Source organism: Populus alba, chromosome 6 (assembly GCF_005239225.2).
Source record: "Populus alba chromosome 6, ASM523922v2, whole genome shotgun sequence".
Lineage (NCBI taxonomy): Eukaryota > Viridiplantae > Streptophyta > Magnoliopsida > Malpighiales > Salicaceae > Populus > Populus alba.
This window is the reverse complement of record NC_133289.1, coordinates 3,022,266-3,038,305: the sequence shown is the minus strand read 5'-3', so window position 1 is coordinate 3,038,305 and position 16,040 is coordinate 3,022,266. Positions and strand designations below refer to the sequence as shown.

The following is a 16,040-nucleotide window of genomic DNA, read 5'->3' as shown; positions in this document are numbered from 1 at the left end:
TATTATTAAATAAGGTTAAACACTAATTTTTTAAATAAAATACAATTAAAAAAATATTTTCTTATTTTATTAGATCAGACTCAGTTTAATATATTTTGAACTTTAAACCGGACTTAGTCCGGCCACAACAATGAAACATGCCTCTAGTATTTGCGTGAACTTCATTTGCGCAAGAAGCTGCTTTCCTTCCCTCAGTATTTCAAACACAAATTACCATGGGACCCATAAACAGTAAACCGTGTTTTTGTGGTCACCAAAAATGCTGCATCTGCATTTGAAGTAAAACACATTCGCAACCTCCTAAACAAACACTACCTTTACTATTGAGCCAAATGGTTACATAAGCAAATATAAATCGGTATGAGCAGGGGCTCTTTAGTGAACAAGGCACAAGTGTAACATATTTGTGTCATCAAAATGAAATAAAAATTGCCATTTAAATTGTTTTTGTGCTACTTTTTGGCTTTACATGTACTTCAATTCTGGTTGTGCTGCCAGATCAGAATATGATCGACAAAATGCAGAGACATGAGAGTTTACAGCACACGCCACTTCTTCGACAAAGCCTCGCATACCCTTGCAATACACCAGGCAGCACTCAGCGGATATTCAGACACTGAATGGGAGACAACACAAGTAATTAGGATTCCTGCTTCAAAAATCCAAGATGTCAAATACAGACAGGAGCAGGACATTCATCAGGACGATGAAGCCTCAACTTCACAGCAAGTACAATGCCAATACATTAACAGATATTCAGAGGTGTTCTGAAGGATGCCACAAATCATTACAAAGGTAACCAGTTGCATTTTATACCCAATCAATACGTGTAATGTATTTTCCGTAACTTGTGCATTGGTTTGCGTCAAGTTCCGATCAAATCCTCCTGGCAAATGCTTTGAGCTAAACAAACGTGTTTATGGATAGTGCCTTCAGAAAAACATTATACATGAACTTGGGGTCTATCTAGATTCTTTATCGGAAGCTAAATCTAATCACTATTGATTTTACTGCGTGCATTGTTTCTGCATAAGATGATTGTAAAGAAATGGATCTAGGACGAGCTTACCTGATATGAAGTCATCTACATAATCACACTCAATTTTACCATGGGACATAGCACCAACCTGATTTTTTTTTTTTGAGAGAGAGAGATCAGAAAGGTTACAAGTTTCTCAACAAAGAATGTTTTTAGAACAGAAGTTACTTAAGCTTACCACGAAAACAAGGTCGGTGTCATCACCAACTCCAGCCACATACTTCTCCATTTGGACCAATTTTTCTGAGCTATGGGAGAAGCCTGATAGGAAAGCAAGTGACTTTATCACCCCGTTAACAGTCCATGACTCATAAAACCATAAAAATCCAAGCTCACCTATTTTACGAGAGTTTAATGGCAGGTATTGGGTTACAGGATTCTTGATCACACGCAAAAGCTTCTCACGATTACCGACAGCAGTTATACTCAGTTTTTGTAGCAGCTGCACTGCAACATAGAACAAGGCGGTAAAAAACAAATACAAAGATTCACAGACAAAAACAAGATGGGCTATATTCCAACATCATACAGAAGTCTCAGGGGCGATCAGCCGGACTTACACATAATGCCGGCAAAACGCTTGTAAGTCCTCGGAATACGAACATGTGGCTTAACTTCAAAAAGAACACCTTTATCTGTTTTCACATATACAGCTCTCAACCGCCCAGCCTTATTCAATGGGCTATCTAAGATGGATAGGAGAGCCTGAAATTATCAACAACAACATTGATACAAGGGCCAGAATATTTCAAACAAGGTAACCCTGCTCTCAGTAACTTTGAAACTGTTATGCCTGCTCAAGAAAGACAGTCCTGGGAATGGTCTAACAAACACCGTGACTCCGGAATCTGACAGCTAGTAATAAAATGCACTAACCTGATAAATAATGTCAGGTCTGTAATCAGCAGGATTTTTTTTATTCCTCCTCAGGAAATTGGCATGCTCCTCGGAATTCAAAATTTGGTAACTCTGTACAAACAAAACTAGTCAGATGAAAACGAAAACATTCCAACTAAGTGATAAAACCCCACTTCATGAAAACCCCCAAAAACCAAGACTTCAAAAATCCACTCTCTCAGCCCTAGACTCACATTCAAAACATTACCCCAAACCTCTACATTACTACTAAAAAACCCACACTAAGCCATACAATGATTCTAATACGTTACTTGTAAACCAAAAGTTGAAATGAAAAGTTACAGTCTTTAGACCTTTCCAACTTTTGCAACTTCCAAAGAAGCCTTTTCGAGCACGAATATAACCCCAGGTTTCTTGCCAGTTTGATGACTTGGGACAATAGGAATGCCCTCCTCCACCCCTGGCAGTTGCATTTCTTTTTCCTCTTCTGTTTTTTCTTCGTCATCTCGAGCAATCATTTCATTCTCACTATCAGTTTTCTCTTCTTGAACTTGTTCATCTTCCACTTCCTCTTCTTCTTTATCATACCTCTCCTCTTTCTTCCTTTTCTTGTGCCCTTTACCATAAGGCCTCACCATTTTCTTCACTCACAATAACCTTATCCTTCACACTGAAAAACAAAAGGAAAAACGACTGATCAAATTTGCAAATTCAACCCACTTTCTCATTAAAGAAAGAGTGCTAGAACTTTCTCAAACAAGAAAAAACCCATCTGTGTATAGAAGAAAACCTTTAAATAATCTAAAAAGAGAACGTCAGTTGCATACCCAAAGAAAAAGTTGCCCAGTGAGAGTAGAAGAGGCAGAGAGATGAGAGTGGTTAGGACGTGTTAAAGGTTTTAGGAGCGGAGAGGTAGTAGATGAAGCAGATGAGTAGATATTCTTAGGGTTTATTGGTGGGGCTAGCTTCCATGTTCAGGCTCACAAAGTTTTACTTGAAAATGGCTTGGGCTATATTATTAAGCCTTGGGCTTGACTCTGAATAAATTTCATCTTTCAAAACTCCACGCATAGAACTCTAATATGGAGTGAAAGCTAATTAAAGGGTAAACTTTATTTTTGGTCTTACAGGTTCATTAATATTCCATTTCCACCCCTATTGTTTTAATTTTGCGATTTTTACCCCTCCACCCCTAACCATTAAACATCAGAAGGGTTCTTTTTTAACACTTTAATTAATTTTTCGAGATATTAGAAAATATATAAGGATTTAAGAGGAAAAATATTTAAATAATAAAGTAGAAAAAGATATGAAATATAAAATGTTTACTTATGTAGTAGTGAAGTGTAAAATTGAAACTTTTATAAAACCATAGGAATGATATTGAAAATTTTAAATTATTGGACAAGATACGGAAGATTGATGAATTTATGTTGACAAAAAAAGATATATTTTACCCATAGTTACCAATTTGCATATTAATTAAATAAATTGACATTTATTTTGAGAATAATAATATTTTGTTTTTGGAATCATTAACAAAATAAATAATATTTACTTTCAATCTAACCTATGACTCAGTTTCAAATCTCAAGACATGGAATATATAATTCAGTTCAGATTAATCTAAAATATTATCATTTCAATATTATATATATAAAAAAATTAAAATAATATCGTTTTGATTTTTTTAATCTCACTTGATTTTTTTTTTAGTATGATGACTAGATCATGGGATTGACCAAGTCAACCCCCTCCTCCCAATGTAATATAAAACTTGGTTTGAGAAAGGTTTTAAGAGTGTGTTTGGTTTAGAGATGTAGTGACTTTTTGTTAAAGGTACAATATTTTTTAAGTACAAACCACACCTCTAAAAGCTACAAAAACATGTTTTTTACTCAAAAAGGCACAAGCTACCTCCCATTCAAACATCCTCTAAATCAATAAATAACCGGGTTAAATTGTTAAGCCAGACCGATTTTAAGAACACTAGAATCACCAACCTTTCCAGGCTTTTGGAATCATCAGGTGACGCAGGGAAAATTGTTAGACAATTGTCATTTTTTAACTCTAGTGTTTCATGTTGTTTAATCAAGTATTGTCTGTTTTCTTTTCTTTCATTTCTGTTTTGATTTTGTTAAAGTAAATCCCTTGTTTTTTTGATGTTGTTGCTGAGATTAGTGGCAGCATATTCTCCACTACAGTTAGTGGCTAGTGACAGCAAATTATCCACTACAGTTAGTGGCTGATAACTAGGGAGGTTTGTTGTATTTAAAGACATGCAGTTAATGAAATACTCACTGAGACATTTTATCAAACACCTTGTGTGTAATTCGTGTTCTTCAATACCAGCATTGTTGTTCTTGATTGTGCATCCCTTCACCTGCACAAAACACAGCAACACAATTGTCAACAGTGGTATCAGAGCATCTCAGATCTTACAGGACCAAAACACCTTTTTTTTTCAAAATCTCAAAAATGACATCCAACAACTTACTTTTAAACTCCCCCATTATATTTACTGGTGAAAACTACCATATTTGGTCAGTGAAGATGCAAGCTTTTCTTGAAGCTTATGATTTTTGGGAAATTGTTTCCGAAGACAAACCAATAGCTCCCTTACCAACAAATCCCACTATGGCTCAAATCAAGTTCAGTAGTGAGGAAAAGGCAAAGAAATCCAAGGCGAAATCAATCATCCAAAATGCTGTGGCAGAAAGCATTTTCTACAGAATTATGGCATGTAATTCAGCCAAAGAGGCTTGGAACAAACTAAAAGAAGAATACCAAGGCAGTGATAGAACAAGGCAAATGCAAGTGCTGAATTTGAAGAGAGATTTTGAGGCACTTAACATGCAAGAAGATGAAACAATCTCTAAGTATTCTGATCGAATTTCACTAATTATCAACAACATCAGATTACTTGGAGAAGACTTTCCTGACAGTAGGATTGTGGAGAAGGTTCTTGTGACTCTTCCTGAGAGGTTTGAATCCAAAATCTCCTCTCTAGAAGAATCAAAGGACCTCAGTAAAATCTCATTAGGTGAACTAATGAGTGCTCTTCAAGCACAGGAGCAACGAAGAACAATCAGGCAAGACAGATTGACTGAAGGAGCCTTTTATGTGCAAAAACAACAAGCTGGAAAAGGAAAGAAGTTGCCTAATCTGAGATTCAAAGGCAGAAATGAAGGGGGCAGCACTAGTGAAGCTTCAAAACAAAAGAAGTTTCCTCCTTGCACTCACTACAAAAGAAACACACATTCAGAAAAATATTGTTGGTGGAGGCCAGATGCAATTTGTGGAAATTGCAAGCAATCAGGGCACATCACAAAGGTCTGCAAGTTCAAAAAATCAGATCCAAAACCTCAACAAGCTCACCTAGCAGATGAAGTTGATACACAGGAGGAGCAATTCTTTGCTGTCACTTGTTTCTCAAACAAATGATCCAGCTGATACTTGGCTTATTGACAGTGGATGCACACATCATTTTGTGCAATGATGCTGGAATGTTCAAAACCCTTGATGAATCTTACAAATCCAGAGTAAAGGTTGGCAATGGAGAATTTCTAGAGGTCAAAGGCAGAGGGTCAGTAAATGTTCAAACAAGTTCAGGTATCAAAATCATTCCTGATGTGTTATTTATACCTGAAATCAGTCAAAATTTGTTGAGTGTTGGACAAATGATGGAGAAAAACTATTCTCTTCAGTTTAAGGATCATAAATGCATTATCTTTGATCCTTCTGGAGAACAAATGTTCTGTGTAAAGATGAAAAACAGAAGCTTTGTTGTTGACTGGGATAAAGTATCCAATCATGCATATGTGAGTGTTACTCAGGATGTTTCAAATCTTTGGCATAAAAGATTTGGACATTTCAATCAAAAGGGCTTGTCAATTTTGAAACAAAAGGAAATGGTTGAAGCATTGCCCACATTGAATGGTGAGATTCAATTGTGTGAAACATGTCAACTTGGCAAGCAATCAAGGCCACCATTTCCTAAAAGGCAAGCATGGAGAGCCAGCCAAAAACTTCAGCTCATCCACACTGACGTGTGTGGACCTATGAAGACAGCCTCATTATGTGGTAACAAGTATTTCATTCTCTTTATTGATGATTATACTAGGATGTGTTGGGTGTATTTCATCAAATTTAAGAGTGAAGTATTTACAATCTTTCAAACATTCAAAGCTTTAGTTGAGAATCAAAGTGACATGCTAATTAAATGCTTAAGATCTGACAATGGTACTGAATATACTTCAAATCAGTTTCTTGAGTTTTGCAACAGCAGAGGCATTGTGCACCAGTACACTACACCATACACACCACAACAAAATGGTGTATGTGAGTGGAAGAACAGGACAGTAATGGAGATGGCTAGATGTCTCTTACTTGAAAAGAAAATGCCAAACAAATTATGGGCAGAGGCAGTCAATACCTCTGTTTACTTGCTGAACCGACTTCCAACCAAAGCACTGGAGGACAAGACACCATACGAAGGCTGGAATGGTGTTAAACCTGCTGTAGATCATCTTCGAATCTTTGGCAGCATATGCTATTATCATATAGCTGAGCCAAAGAGGAGCAAACTTGACAACAAAGCTCAAAAGGGAGTTCTTGTGGGTTATGGAATAACAACCAAAGGATACAGAATTCTTTGCTTACAAACAGAGAAGGTAATTCTCAGCAGAGATGTGAAGGTTGATGAAGCAATCACATGGGATTGGGAACATCAGAAAAATATGATTTCTAATCAACCATTCACCATTCAGCCCCAGCCAGTAGCTGATGAATCAGTGGATGATTTTCCAGTTAGAGGCACAAGATCATTGGAAGATATTCACTTAAGATGCAACATGACAATCCTAGAACCAACCAGCTATACTGAAGCTCAAGAATTTCCAGCATGGAGGAGAGCAATGGAGGCAGAAATGGAAATGATCAACAAAAATGCAACATGGCAGCTGATTGAAAGGCCAGCATCGCAAGGTGATAGGTGTAAGATGGGTTTTCAAAACAAAACTCAATTCAGATGGGTCAGTATGCAAACACAAGGCTAGATTGGTGGTAAAGGGCTATGCTCAACAATATGGTGTGGACTACCTAGAGACCTTTGCTCCAGTAGCAAGGTATGATACTATTAGACTTCTCATTACACTTGCAGCACATAACTCTTGGCAGATTCACCAACTTGATGTCAAGTCTGCCTTCTTGAATGGATTTCTTCCTGAAGAAATCTTTGTAGAGCAACCCGATGGGTATGCTGTTAAAGATAAAGAAGATCATGTGTATCTACTTAAGAAGGCCTTGTATGGGTTAAAACAAGCTCCCCGAGCTTGGTATGACAGAATGGACACACATCTGCTTCAACTTGGGTTCAGCAGAAGCCAAAATGAAGCAACTTTGTATGTGAAATCATGTGGTAATCATTTTCTAATTGTATCTATTTACGTAGATGATATGCTTATCACAGGAAGTGAACTTGGAATGATCCAAGAGTTCAAAGATGAAATGAAGAAGATGTTTGAGATGTCTGACCTTGGAATGATGAATTACTTCCTTGGAATGGAAGTGATGCAATCCAGCAATGGCATTTTTACATGCCAAAAGAAGTATGCTTCAGACATCCTAAAAAGATTCAAAATGGAGGATTGTAAACCAGTGGGGACTCCTATGACAACAAGTATCAAGCTTAGCAAGGATGATGAATCTGAAAAAGTGGATGAAAGTTTGTATAGAGGCTTAATTGGCAGCCTTCAATATCTTACAGCAAGTAGACCTGACATATTATTTGCTGTGAGTATTCTTTCAAGGTTCATGCATTCTCCAAGGGAGACTCATTTCATTGCAGCAAAAAGGATACTTAGATACATCAAAGGTACCATTGATCTTGGTATTTTCTGTCCAAGATCATCAGAAGGGGTTGTGGAACTAAAAGGCTATACTGACAGTGACTGGGGAGGCTGTGTTGATGATTCAAGAAGCACTTCAGGGTATTTATTCTCACTCAATTCAGGTGTCTTCACCTGGAGTTCAAAGAAGCAAGAGACAACAGCTCAATCCACTGCAGAAGCAGAGTACATTGCTGCTGCCGCTGCTGTCAACCAAGCAATTTGGTTGAGGAAAATGTTAAAGGATTTGGGACATGAACAGGTTGAAGCTACTAAAATCATGTGTGATAACAGTTCTGCAGTATCAATTTCAAAGAATCCAGTCTTTCATGGACGTACAAAGCATATCAAAATCAAGTTTCATTTTATTAGAGAAGTTCAACAATCTAATGAAGTGATGCTGATTCATTGTTCTTCCGAAGAACAACTTGCAGATATATTTACCAAACCACTACCTAAAGAGAGATTTGAGACATTAAGACAAATGATTGGAATTTGTCGTCAAAATGTCAAGGAGGAGTGTTAGACAATTGACATTTTTTAACTCTAGTGTTTCATGTTGTTTAATCAAGTATTGTCTGTTTTCTTTTCTTTCATTTCTGTTTTGATTTTGTTAAAGTAAATCCCTTGTTTTTTTGATGTTGTTGCTGAGATTAGTGGCAGCATATTCTCCACTACAGTTAGTGGCTAGTGACAGCAAATTATCCACTACAGTTAGTGGCTGATAACTAGGGAGGTTTGTTGTATTTAAAGACATGCAGTTAATGAAATACTCACTGAGACATTTTATCAAACACCTTGTGTGTAATTCGTGTTCTTCAATACCAGCATTGTTGTTCTTGATTGTGCATCCCTTCACCTGCACAAAACACAGCAACACAATTGTCAACAAAAACATTATCACGTTGCTTGCAATCCAATATAAATAATTGGAAATCTCTTAAGTCTCAACATTGCTAAGACATGTAAATCTATGTGTTAGCAGCAGCTAGTGATGAGGGAGAGAAATGGAGCGTGGGGCCGCGGCAACTTTTCTGCCATGGGAGAGTTCTACTTAGAAGGAATAGAATTCTGGTGTTAGATGAAGCAACTGCTTCCATTGACACTGCAACAGATGCGATTTTACAAAGAGAAGAAGGCAAGAGTTCTCAGGAAGCACTGCCATAACCATAGCTCACAGAGTTCCTACAGTTGTAGACAGTGACATTCGGTGAAGTCTCTCTTTCAGAGGAATCCACTTAAGGTTATTTATGGATCGATAAATATCATTAATTAATTGATAATCATCCAATTAGGAAGACAACAACAGTTCAATTATATAAGAGACAGAATTTTAATGAGCAAAATAGTTGCCGAAAAATAATTCTAATAATGTGTTTGCCTCCTTATAAATTTACAAATTTTTTAAATAAATCAGAAAACTTCATTTAAAAAAATAAAATGCAAAGGGATAAAGAAAATTAACACATAATCTAAAATAAATAATAAATCCAAAATAATTTTAAAAAAATCACAAAAATTGATCCAAATAATAACTTATTTCCCTAATTTTAGGAAATTCAATGGTGTAGTAAACAACAAAAGTGATTTTTTCAAAGTGGAATCAACTCGAAAAATATGAGCCCAATTAACCATTAGATCTTTTATTATTATATTTTTAAGTTATTATTCTGATTTGATGTAATTAAATTTTTTTTAATCTAGATATGTCTTATTACTTCATAAAAGACAAATATCAAGCTATTCAAATATTCTAGCATACATTCATCCAGTTGTGGGAGATACTATCTAAATGCTCATGAACTTCAGTTTCTGCAAACCCAACAGCATCACATCTATTTAGTTTCTGTATCTCTTGAGAGAAGATGAACTTATTACAAGGTAAAGCAGGCGTGAGAACAAAGAGAATAATATCCGATTCACCACAAAAGAGGAAAGTCAAAATTCTAATCCTGCTGAATTGATTAGCTGAAGAAGCTTTTTTAAGAAGCCGCAACAATGTGCTCCGTAACAAGGTTTACAAAGCCTCATTGCGTTCCACTAACGTTGTTTCAAAGTGAAGTGGTCCATAAAAGTTTCGAAAACAGCAGAAAACATTCTTCGCCTCCATCCGACTCAGACAGCATAAGATCAATGTTTCCTGTAAATTGATATTAGGTATCATGTGCTCACTCCATTGATGTTTAATCACGCATATATAGGAATTATTAAACTTAGTGCTATCTCCACTAGCATGCAACACTGCAATGGTGTTTATATATGCATTAGCTTTAGCATATTAGGCGTGTTTGTCTGGATTGCACTATAAATATGGTGCTTCTCTGACTCCGCTAGCCATTAATTCAACATTCTCATATAAAATACCTTGGATTTTGATGGCATATGTGTGCCTGCGTTTACCTACACTTGCAATATTGAATTATCTCAGTTTTGTTATGATCTCACTGTCTTGCATCCCTTTCCTCCTCTTCCGATCATCTACACAGCTTCTCAAGCCCATGTAAACACATGCAAACCTGACTACAATGGCGACATGGTTTGATTAAGAACAACCTGAAATTCCTTAGGCACGGCATATATTTTGTTCTTTTCTCTTTTCTTCCCTTCTTTGTTATGATTTTCTGTTAGAGCAAGTTACCAGTTTCTCATGGAACTGGTAATTCTTAAGATTTCGAGGATATTAGATTAGGGCATTCAACCTGCTAAACATTTAACTTTTTATTTAGGTTAATATGGTGCCATGGTGTTCAAACTTGTCAACTCTATTCCATCACCATGATTCTGCAACCTCTATTTCTCTTAAGCTTCCATCAAATAGAGAAGGAGAGAAAAAAGAGGGTGCAGGTACTGAATCAAAACTAGGCCAAGCAGGTGTCATCAGTCGTTTAATAATTTCTTGGATCAACCCAGTATTGAAGTTAGGTTATTCAAAACCACTGGTTCTTGAAGATATCCCCACACTCCTGCCTGAGGATGAATCCCAGGTAGCATATAAGAGATTCTCATACATATGGGGTTCTCTCAGTAGAGACTTCAACTCTAGTAATGCCAAAAACTTGCTTCTCCGAACCTTAGCTATAACTCAATGGAGAGAAAACTTATTTGTAGGTGTTTGTGCCTTGGTTAGGACAATTGCTGTCGTGGTATTGCCCTTAATTCTCTATGCCTTTGTGCAATACATAAAAAATGAGAGCAAAATCGCATCTAAAGGTTTGGTTCTTGTGGGATGCTTAGCAGTGATCAAGTTTATGGAGTCTTTATCCCAAAGGCACTGTTACTTCAACGCAAGGAGGTCTGGTTTGAGAATGAGATCAGCCATTATGGTAGCAATCTACCAAAAGCAGCTGATACTATCTAGTTTAGGAAGGAAAAGGCACTCAACAGGTGAGATTATGAACTACATCGCATTTGATGCTTATCGGATGGGGGATACGTTGTGGTGGTTCCACAGGGCATGGAGTCTTGTTTTGCAGCTGTTTCTTTCAATTGGCATTATTTTCAAGGTTGTTGGTCTTGCTGCGCTACCTGGTCTAGTTCCCATCCTAGTTGTCATCATTCTTGACATTCCCTTTGCTAAACTACATAAGAAGCATCAGTCCCAGTTCATGGTTGCACAAGAGGAACGACTGAGGGCCACCATGGAAACTTTGAACAACATGAAAACCATCAAGTTGCAATCATGGGAAGATAAATTCAAAAGCACGATTGATTTGCTGAGAGGCACAGAATACAGATACTTGGCTAAAATGCAAGCTAAAAGGCCCTACACCACAGTTCTGTATTGGATGTCACCAACTATTGTCTCTGCAGTTGTCTTCATTGGATGTGTACTAATAAGAGGCACCCCATTGAACGCTGCGACAATATTCACAGTATTAGCAACTTTACGAGGTATGTCAGAGCCTATGAGGTGGATCCCCGAGTCACTTTCCTTACTAATTCAAGCCAAGGTTTCAGTAGATCGCCTCAACACATTTTTGCTTGAAGATGAGCTCAACGTGGAGGAAATGCAAGTTTCATCAAAGAGTTTAGACAAGAGCTCAAACAAATGTGTTGAAATACAAGGAGGTAACTTTAGCTGGGAGCCAGAATCTGCTGTTCTAGTACTAAAAGATATCAACTTGGAGGTTAAAAGGGGGCAGAAAATTGCAATTTGTGGTCCAGTTGGTTCTGGTAAAACATCACTCCTATACGCTATTCTCAGAGAAATACCAAAGATATCCGGATCAGTAAGTTTAAAAAACACCATACTAACACTGTGTACTTCATAGGAGATTCTAATGTTTTTTTCTTTCATTTTGATCGCGTGTTGTATTGTAGGTAAATGTGTTTGGATCCATTGCTTATGTTTCACAAGCACCTTGGATTCGGAGTGGAACCATTCGTGACAACATACTATGTGGAGAGCCAATGGATAGAACTAGATATGACATGGTTACAAAAGCATGTGCTTTAGATAAGGATATTAGCAGTTTCAACCATGGTGATCTCACGGAGATCGGTCAAAGAGGGAATAATTTGAGTGGTGGACAGAAGCAAAGAATTCAACTTGCCAGGGCAGTTTACATAGATGCTGATATCTATATTCTCGATGACTCTTTAAGTGCAGTGGATGTCCATACAGCTGCAGTCCTTTCCAAAGTAAGAAAATACTAGATGTTTACTTTCTTAGAAGGCTAGAAACCGATATAAGCAAGAGTTTTGCTTTTACTGTGAATTATTATTGTATTAAGCAAACGATGCATTGCACTTATCCTTTGAAGTTTTTGGATATTATGGTTCGTTATGGTAACAACGATAGGTTACTTACTTTCAAAGGTTTTAATTACAGAAATGTATATCGGCTACTCTCAAAGACAAAACTGTCATTTTCGTGACGCATCACCTTGAGTTCCTCACAGATGCTGACAAGATTCTGGTAATAGCTGTATTGTTATAACCATTTTAATTTGATGTTAATAGTTTGATTTGTGCTGAAGACTCATCGTGAATTTCCTTCCAGGTTATGGAAGGTGGACAGATAATGCAGGCAGGAAGTTTTGAGGAATTGCTGTCTGCTGGGACAACATTTGAACAGCTTGTGAATGCACATAAGAATGCAGTCTCTGAATTGGTCTCTCCAGAACATGGAAACAAAACTGAAACTCCAAACTCTAATGTAGATCAGTTTGAGGAGTCCGACGAGTGTTTCCCCTCTAAAGAAAACAATGATAGGGAGATTTTGGCAGGTGACCAGTTAACAAAAAAAGAAGAGAGGGAGATTTTGACAGGTGACCAGCTGACAAAAGTAGAGGAGAGGGAGATCAGCAAATTTGGGTTTAAACCACTTTTAGACTATCTTCGTGTATCCAAGGGCTCCCTTCTGTTCGGCTTAGTCATACTGTCCCGGATTGCCTTCTCCCTTTTTCAGGCTGGTGCAAGTTATTGGCTGGCACTAGCAATTCGAAATCCTAAAGTTTCCAATGGAATCTTAGTTGGAGTTTACACAGGAATTTCAATATCCAGTTTTCCTTTCGTATTTTTAAGGTCTTTTTTAACCGTCCTATTAGGATTGAAAGCTTCAAAAGCGTTCTTCTCAGGTATCAATAAGTCATTGTTCGAAGCTCCCATGCATTTCTTTGACACAACTCCGGTTGGAAGGATATATACTCGGGTAAATAAGACCTCTATATAAATTAATGAGCTGCTGAAGTTTCTGTTGCTACTATTTATTTCATCATTTTCTGCTTTTGTTTGGGGTTCAAAGGACACACTTCTTGAAATACTAGACCTAGTGGCATACACCTAACTAAACATTCATAAAAGAGAATCAGGGGAGCCTTAAAATTACGAACACAAAGCCGATCCCAAAACCAGTGGAAGTATTATAGTCAACGAAATATTAATGTCAGGATGGTTCTATTCAAAGTCGAGATTTCAGCTGCTTTACATAACAGAGATAGAGGACATGAGCATCCTATTCTGATACTCTGTAGCTCTTGCATTAATATTCTATTTCACAGGTTTCATCTGACATGAGCGCATTGGATCTTGATGTTCCTTTGAGCCTTGGCCACTTGGTCTCCACCACAGCTGACCTACTTGTGACAATAGCTGTAATGGCCTCTGTCACTTGGCCAGTACTTATTGTATCCATTCCAGCTGTTATGGCTGCAATATATGTTCAGGTAAACTCCATATCTTGTTGCTGCAACTGCTTAAATTATTTATTGTCTGCAATGACCGTAATGTTATTACATGGTTTGTGTACATAGGAATATTATGTATCGACAGGAAGGGAATTAATCAGAATTAACGGAACGACTAAAGCACCTATTATGAACTGTGCAGCCGAGACATCTCTTGGGGTGATCACCATTAGAGCTTTTAACATTAAGGATATCTTTTTCAAAAACTATCTGAAGCTCATTGACACAGATGCAAGTCTTTCTTTTCATTCTAATGCTGCCGTGGAGTGGTTGATTTTACGTGTAGAGACACTGCAGAATCTGATTGTACTAACCGCTGCACTTCTAATTGTTCTGCTTCCTAGCAAAAACTTACCAGGTAATTGAAATCAATGTACATTTTTTATTTTAGCTCATAACAAAGTGAGATCAATAAGAAGATTTTGTGATTATTTGAAGGGTTTGTGGGACTGTGTCTTTCTTATGCCCTATCTCTGAATAGTAGCCAAGTGCTCATGACTCGCTGCTATTGCGACTTGTCAAACTATATTGTATCTGTTGAAAGGATCAAGCAATTCATGTGCATAGCACCAGAACCTCCTGAAATTGTTGAAGGAATGAGACCGCCTTCTTCGTGGCCCGCTTATGGAAGAATAGAGTTGCATGATCTGAAGGTACGGAAGAAACAAATTTCAAATTCTTCGGTTTCTTATAGGAAAGACTAAACTCATTTTCTGATTTTTCGGTTCCCTGGCAATGAAAGATACGATATCGGCCAAATGCTCCTCTAGTTCTCAAGGGAATCTCCTGCACAATCATAGAAGGGACTAGAGTCGGAGTTGTTGGAAGAACCGGAAGTGGCAAGACTACATTAATCAGTGCTTTGTTTAGATTAGTAGAGCCAGAGAGTGGGAGAATTCTCATAGATGGACTTGATATCTGCAATATGGGGTTGAAGGATTTAAGAACAAAGCTTAGTATCATTCCTCAAGAGCCAACTCTTTTCAAGGGCAGTGTCAGGTCTAACTTGGATCCGCTAGGACAGTACCCTGATAATGAAATATGGGAGGTAAGCTCAATTTTGTTCTAGTTCTTGTAATGTTCTATGTGAAACTAGATTCAGATTATCTGACAGAAAATATTTCTAAAACATGACATTGTCCTTCATTTCAAGACTATTGAGAAATGCCAGCTTAAAGATACAATCAGAAGTCTTCCTAACCTTTTGGATTCACCAGGTAAATGTAGGAGAAACAACTTATCAGTTGCATTGCAACCCAAATCATTGTAAATCTCTCAAAATTACCAGTTTGATGGTTTTACATGTCGGCAGTTAGTGATGAGGGGGAGAATTGGAGTATTGGGCAGCGTCAACTTCTCTGTCTCGGGAGAGTTCTGCTTAGAAGGAACAGAATTATGGTGTTAGATGAAGCAACTGCTTCAATCGACGCGGCCACAGATGTTATTTTGGAAGGAATCATAAGGCAAGAGTTCTCAGGATGCACTGTGATTACAATAGCTCACAGAGTCCCCACAGTGATAGACAGTAACATGGTCATGGTCCTCTCGGATGGTAATATTCCCAGCTTGTATCCCTCCTTCAGCAGTAACGTGCATGTATACATGCCTGATATTACATATAATGCAGAATTTAATGATTTCTGACTTTGGATTTTGGTCTTTGACGCCGGGTCTCCTGTATTTGTAGGGGAAATTGTGGAGTTTGACGTGCCTTCAAAGCTTATGGAAACCAACTCGTCCTTTTCTAAGCTCGTGGCTGAGTACTGGTCCATTTGCAATAGAAACTCTCTGCAGAGTTCCCGCAGTCTTCAAAGAAATTCCCAGACAATCTAGCTTGTAGAAGTTCCAAGCTTGACTATCAGAGGAAGAACTCGAAGGGAAATGACCCGAGCACTAATATGCAGCTTAAGGCTTCTTCCCAGGCCTAAGCCCTCTATCTAGAGACATGTTTTACTTTGCAAGCTATGTTCTTGTATTCCTATGGTTTTTTATCAGTTCCTTGTAGACTGCTTCTCCTTCAGGAGCCGTTGATTAATTAATATGTTCCTTCTTTTTCTTTCTTATTTT

General features: G+C 37.6%; 2 protein-coding genes and 1 long non-coding RNA gene across 6 annotated transcripts; 1 reads left to right on the top strand and 2 right to left on the bottom strand.

Moving 5' to 3' along the window:
- Positions 1 to 301: 301 nt before the first annotated feature.
- On the bottom strand, positions 302 to 2,884 carry LOC118053091 (uncharacterized). 2 transcript variants are annotated; one of them, XM_035064244.2, is made up of 8 exons: positions 2,725 to 2,884; positions 2,251 to 2,567; positions 1,916 to 2,008; positions 1,600 to 1,744; positions 1,376 to 1,486; positions 1,218 to 1,300; positions 1,070 to 1,127; positions 302 to 616 (listed from the first exon to the last, which is right to left on the bottom strand). In XM_035064244.2, the coding sequence occupies exons 2-8, from the start codon at positions 2,533 to 2,535 to the stop codon at positions 537 to 539; spliced, it is 855 nt and encodes a 284-aa protein (XP_034920135.1). In that variant the 5' UTR covers positions 2,536 to 2,567; positions 2,725 to 2,884; the 3' UTR covers positions 302 to 536. The 2 variants fall into 2 exon arrangements, with proteins under 2 accessions (XP_034920135.1, XP_034920136.1); XM_035064245.2 differs by having other exon boundaries at positions 2,688 to 2,847.
- A 1,103-nt stretch (positions 2,885 to 3,987) lies between these two features.
- On the bottom strand, positions 3,988 to 8,993 carry LOC140955699 (uncharacterized). Its single transcript, XR_012170118.1, has 4 exons — positions 8,563 to 8,993; positions 5,276 to 5,463; positions 4,395 to 5,139; positions 3,988 to 4,280 (listed from the first exon to the last, which is right to left on the bottom strand). It is a non-coding gene; the product is annotated as an uncharacterized lncRNA (long non-coding RNA).
- A 1,166-nt stretch (positions 8,994 to 10,159) lies between these two features.
- On the top strand, positions 10,160 to 16,036 carry LOC118053092 (ABC transporter C family member 8). 3 transcript variants are annotated; one of them, XM_035064246.2, is made up of 11 exons: positions 10,164 to 12,014; positions 12,106 to 12,426; positions 12,617 to 12,703; positions 12,788 to 13,438; positions 13,788 to 13,952; positions 14,040 to 14,331; positions 14,412 to 14,626; positions 14,716 to 15,021; positions 15,127 to 15,190; positions 15,286 to 15,525; positions 15,661 to 16,036. In XM_035064246.2, the coding sequence occupies exons 1-11, from the start codon at positions 10,518 to 10,520 to the stop codon at positions 15,804 to 15,806; spliced, it is 3,984 nt and encodes a 1,327-aa protein (XP_034920137.1). In that variant the 5' UTR covers positions 10,164 to 10,517; the 3' UTR covers positions 15,807 to 16,036. The 3 variants fall into 3 exon arrangements, with proteins under 3 accessions (XP_073265858.1, XP_034920139.1, XP_034920137.1); XM_073409757.1 differs by lacking the exon at positions 15,661 to 16,036 and having other exon boundaries at positions 10,160 to 12,014; positions 15,134 to 15,190; positions 15,286 to 15,519; XM_035064248.2 differs by lacking the exons at positions 15,127 to 15,190; positions 15,661 to 16,036 and having other exon boundaries at positions 10,160 to 12,014; positions 15,191 to 15,328.
- The last annotated feature ends 4 nt before the right edge of the window (positions 16,037 to 16,040 follow it).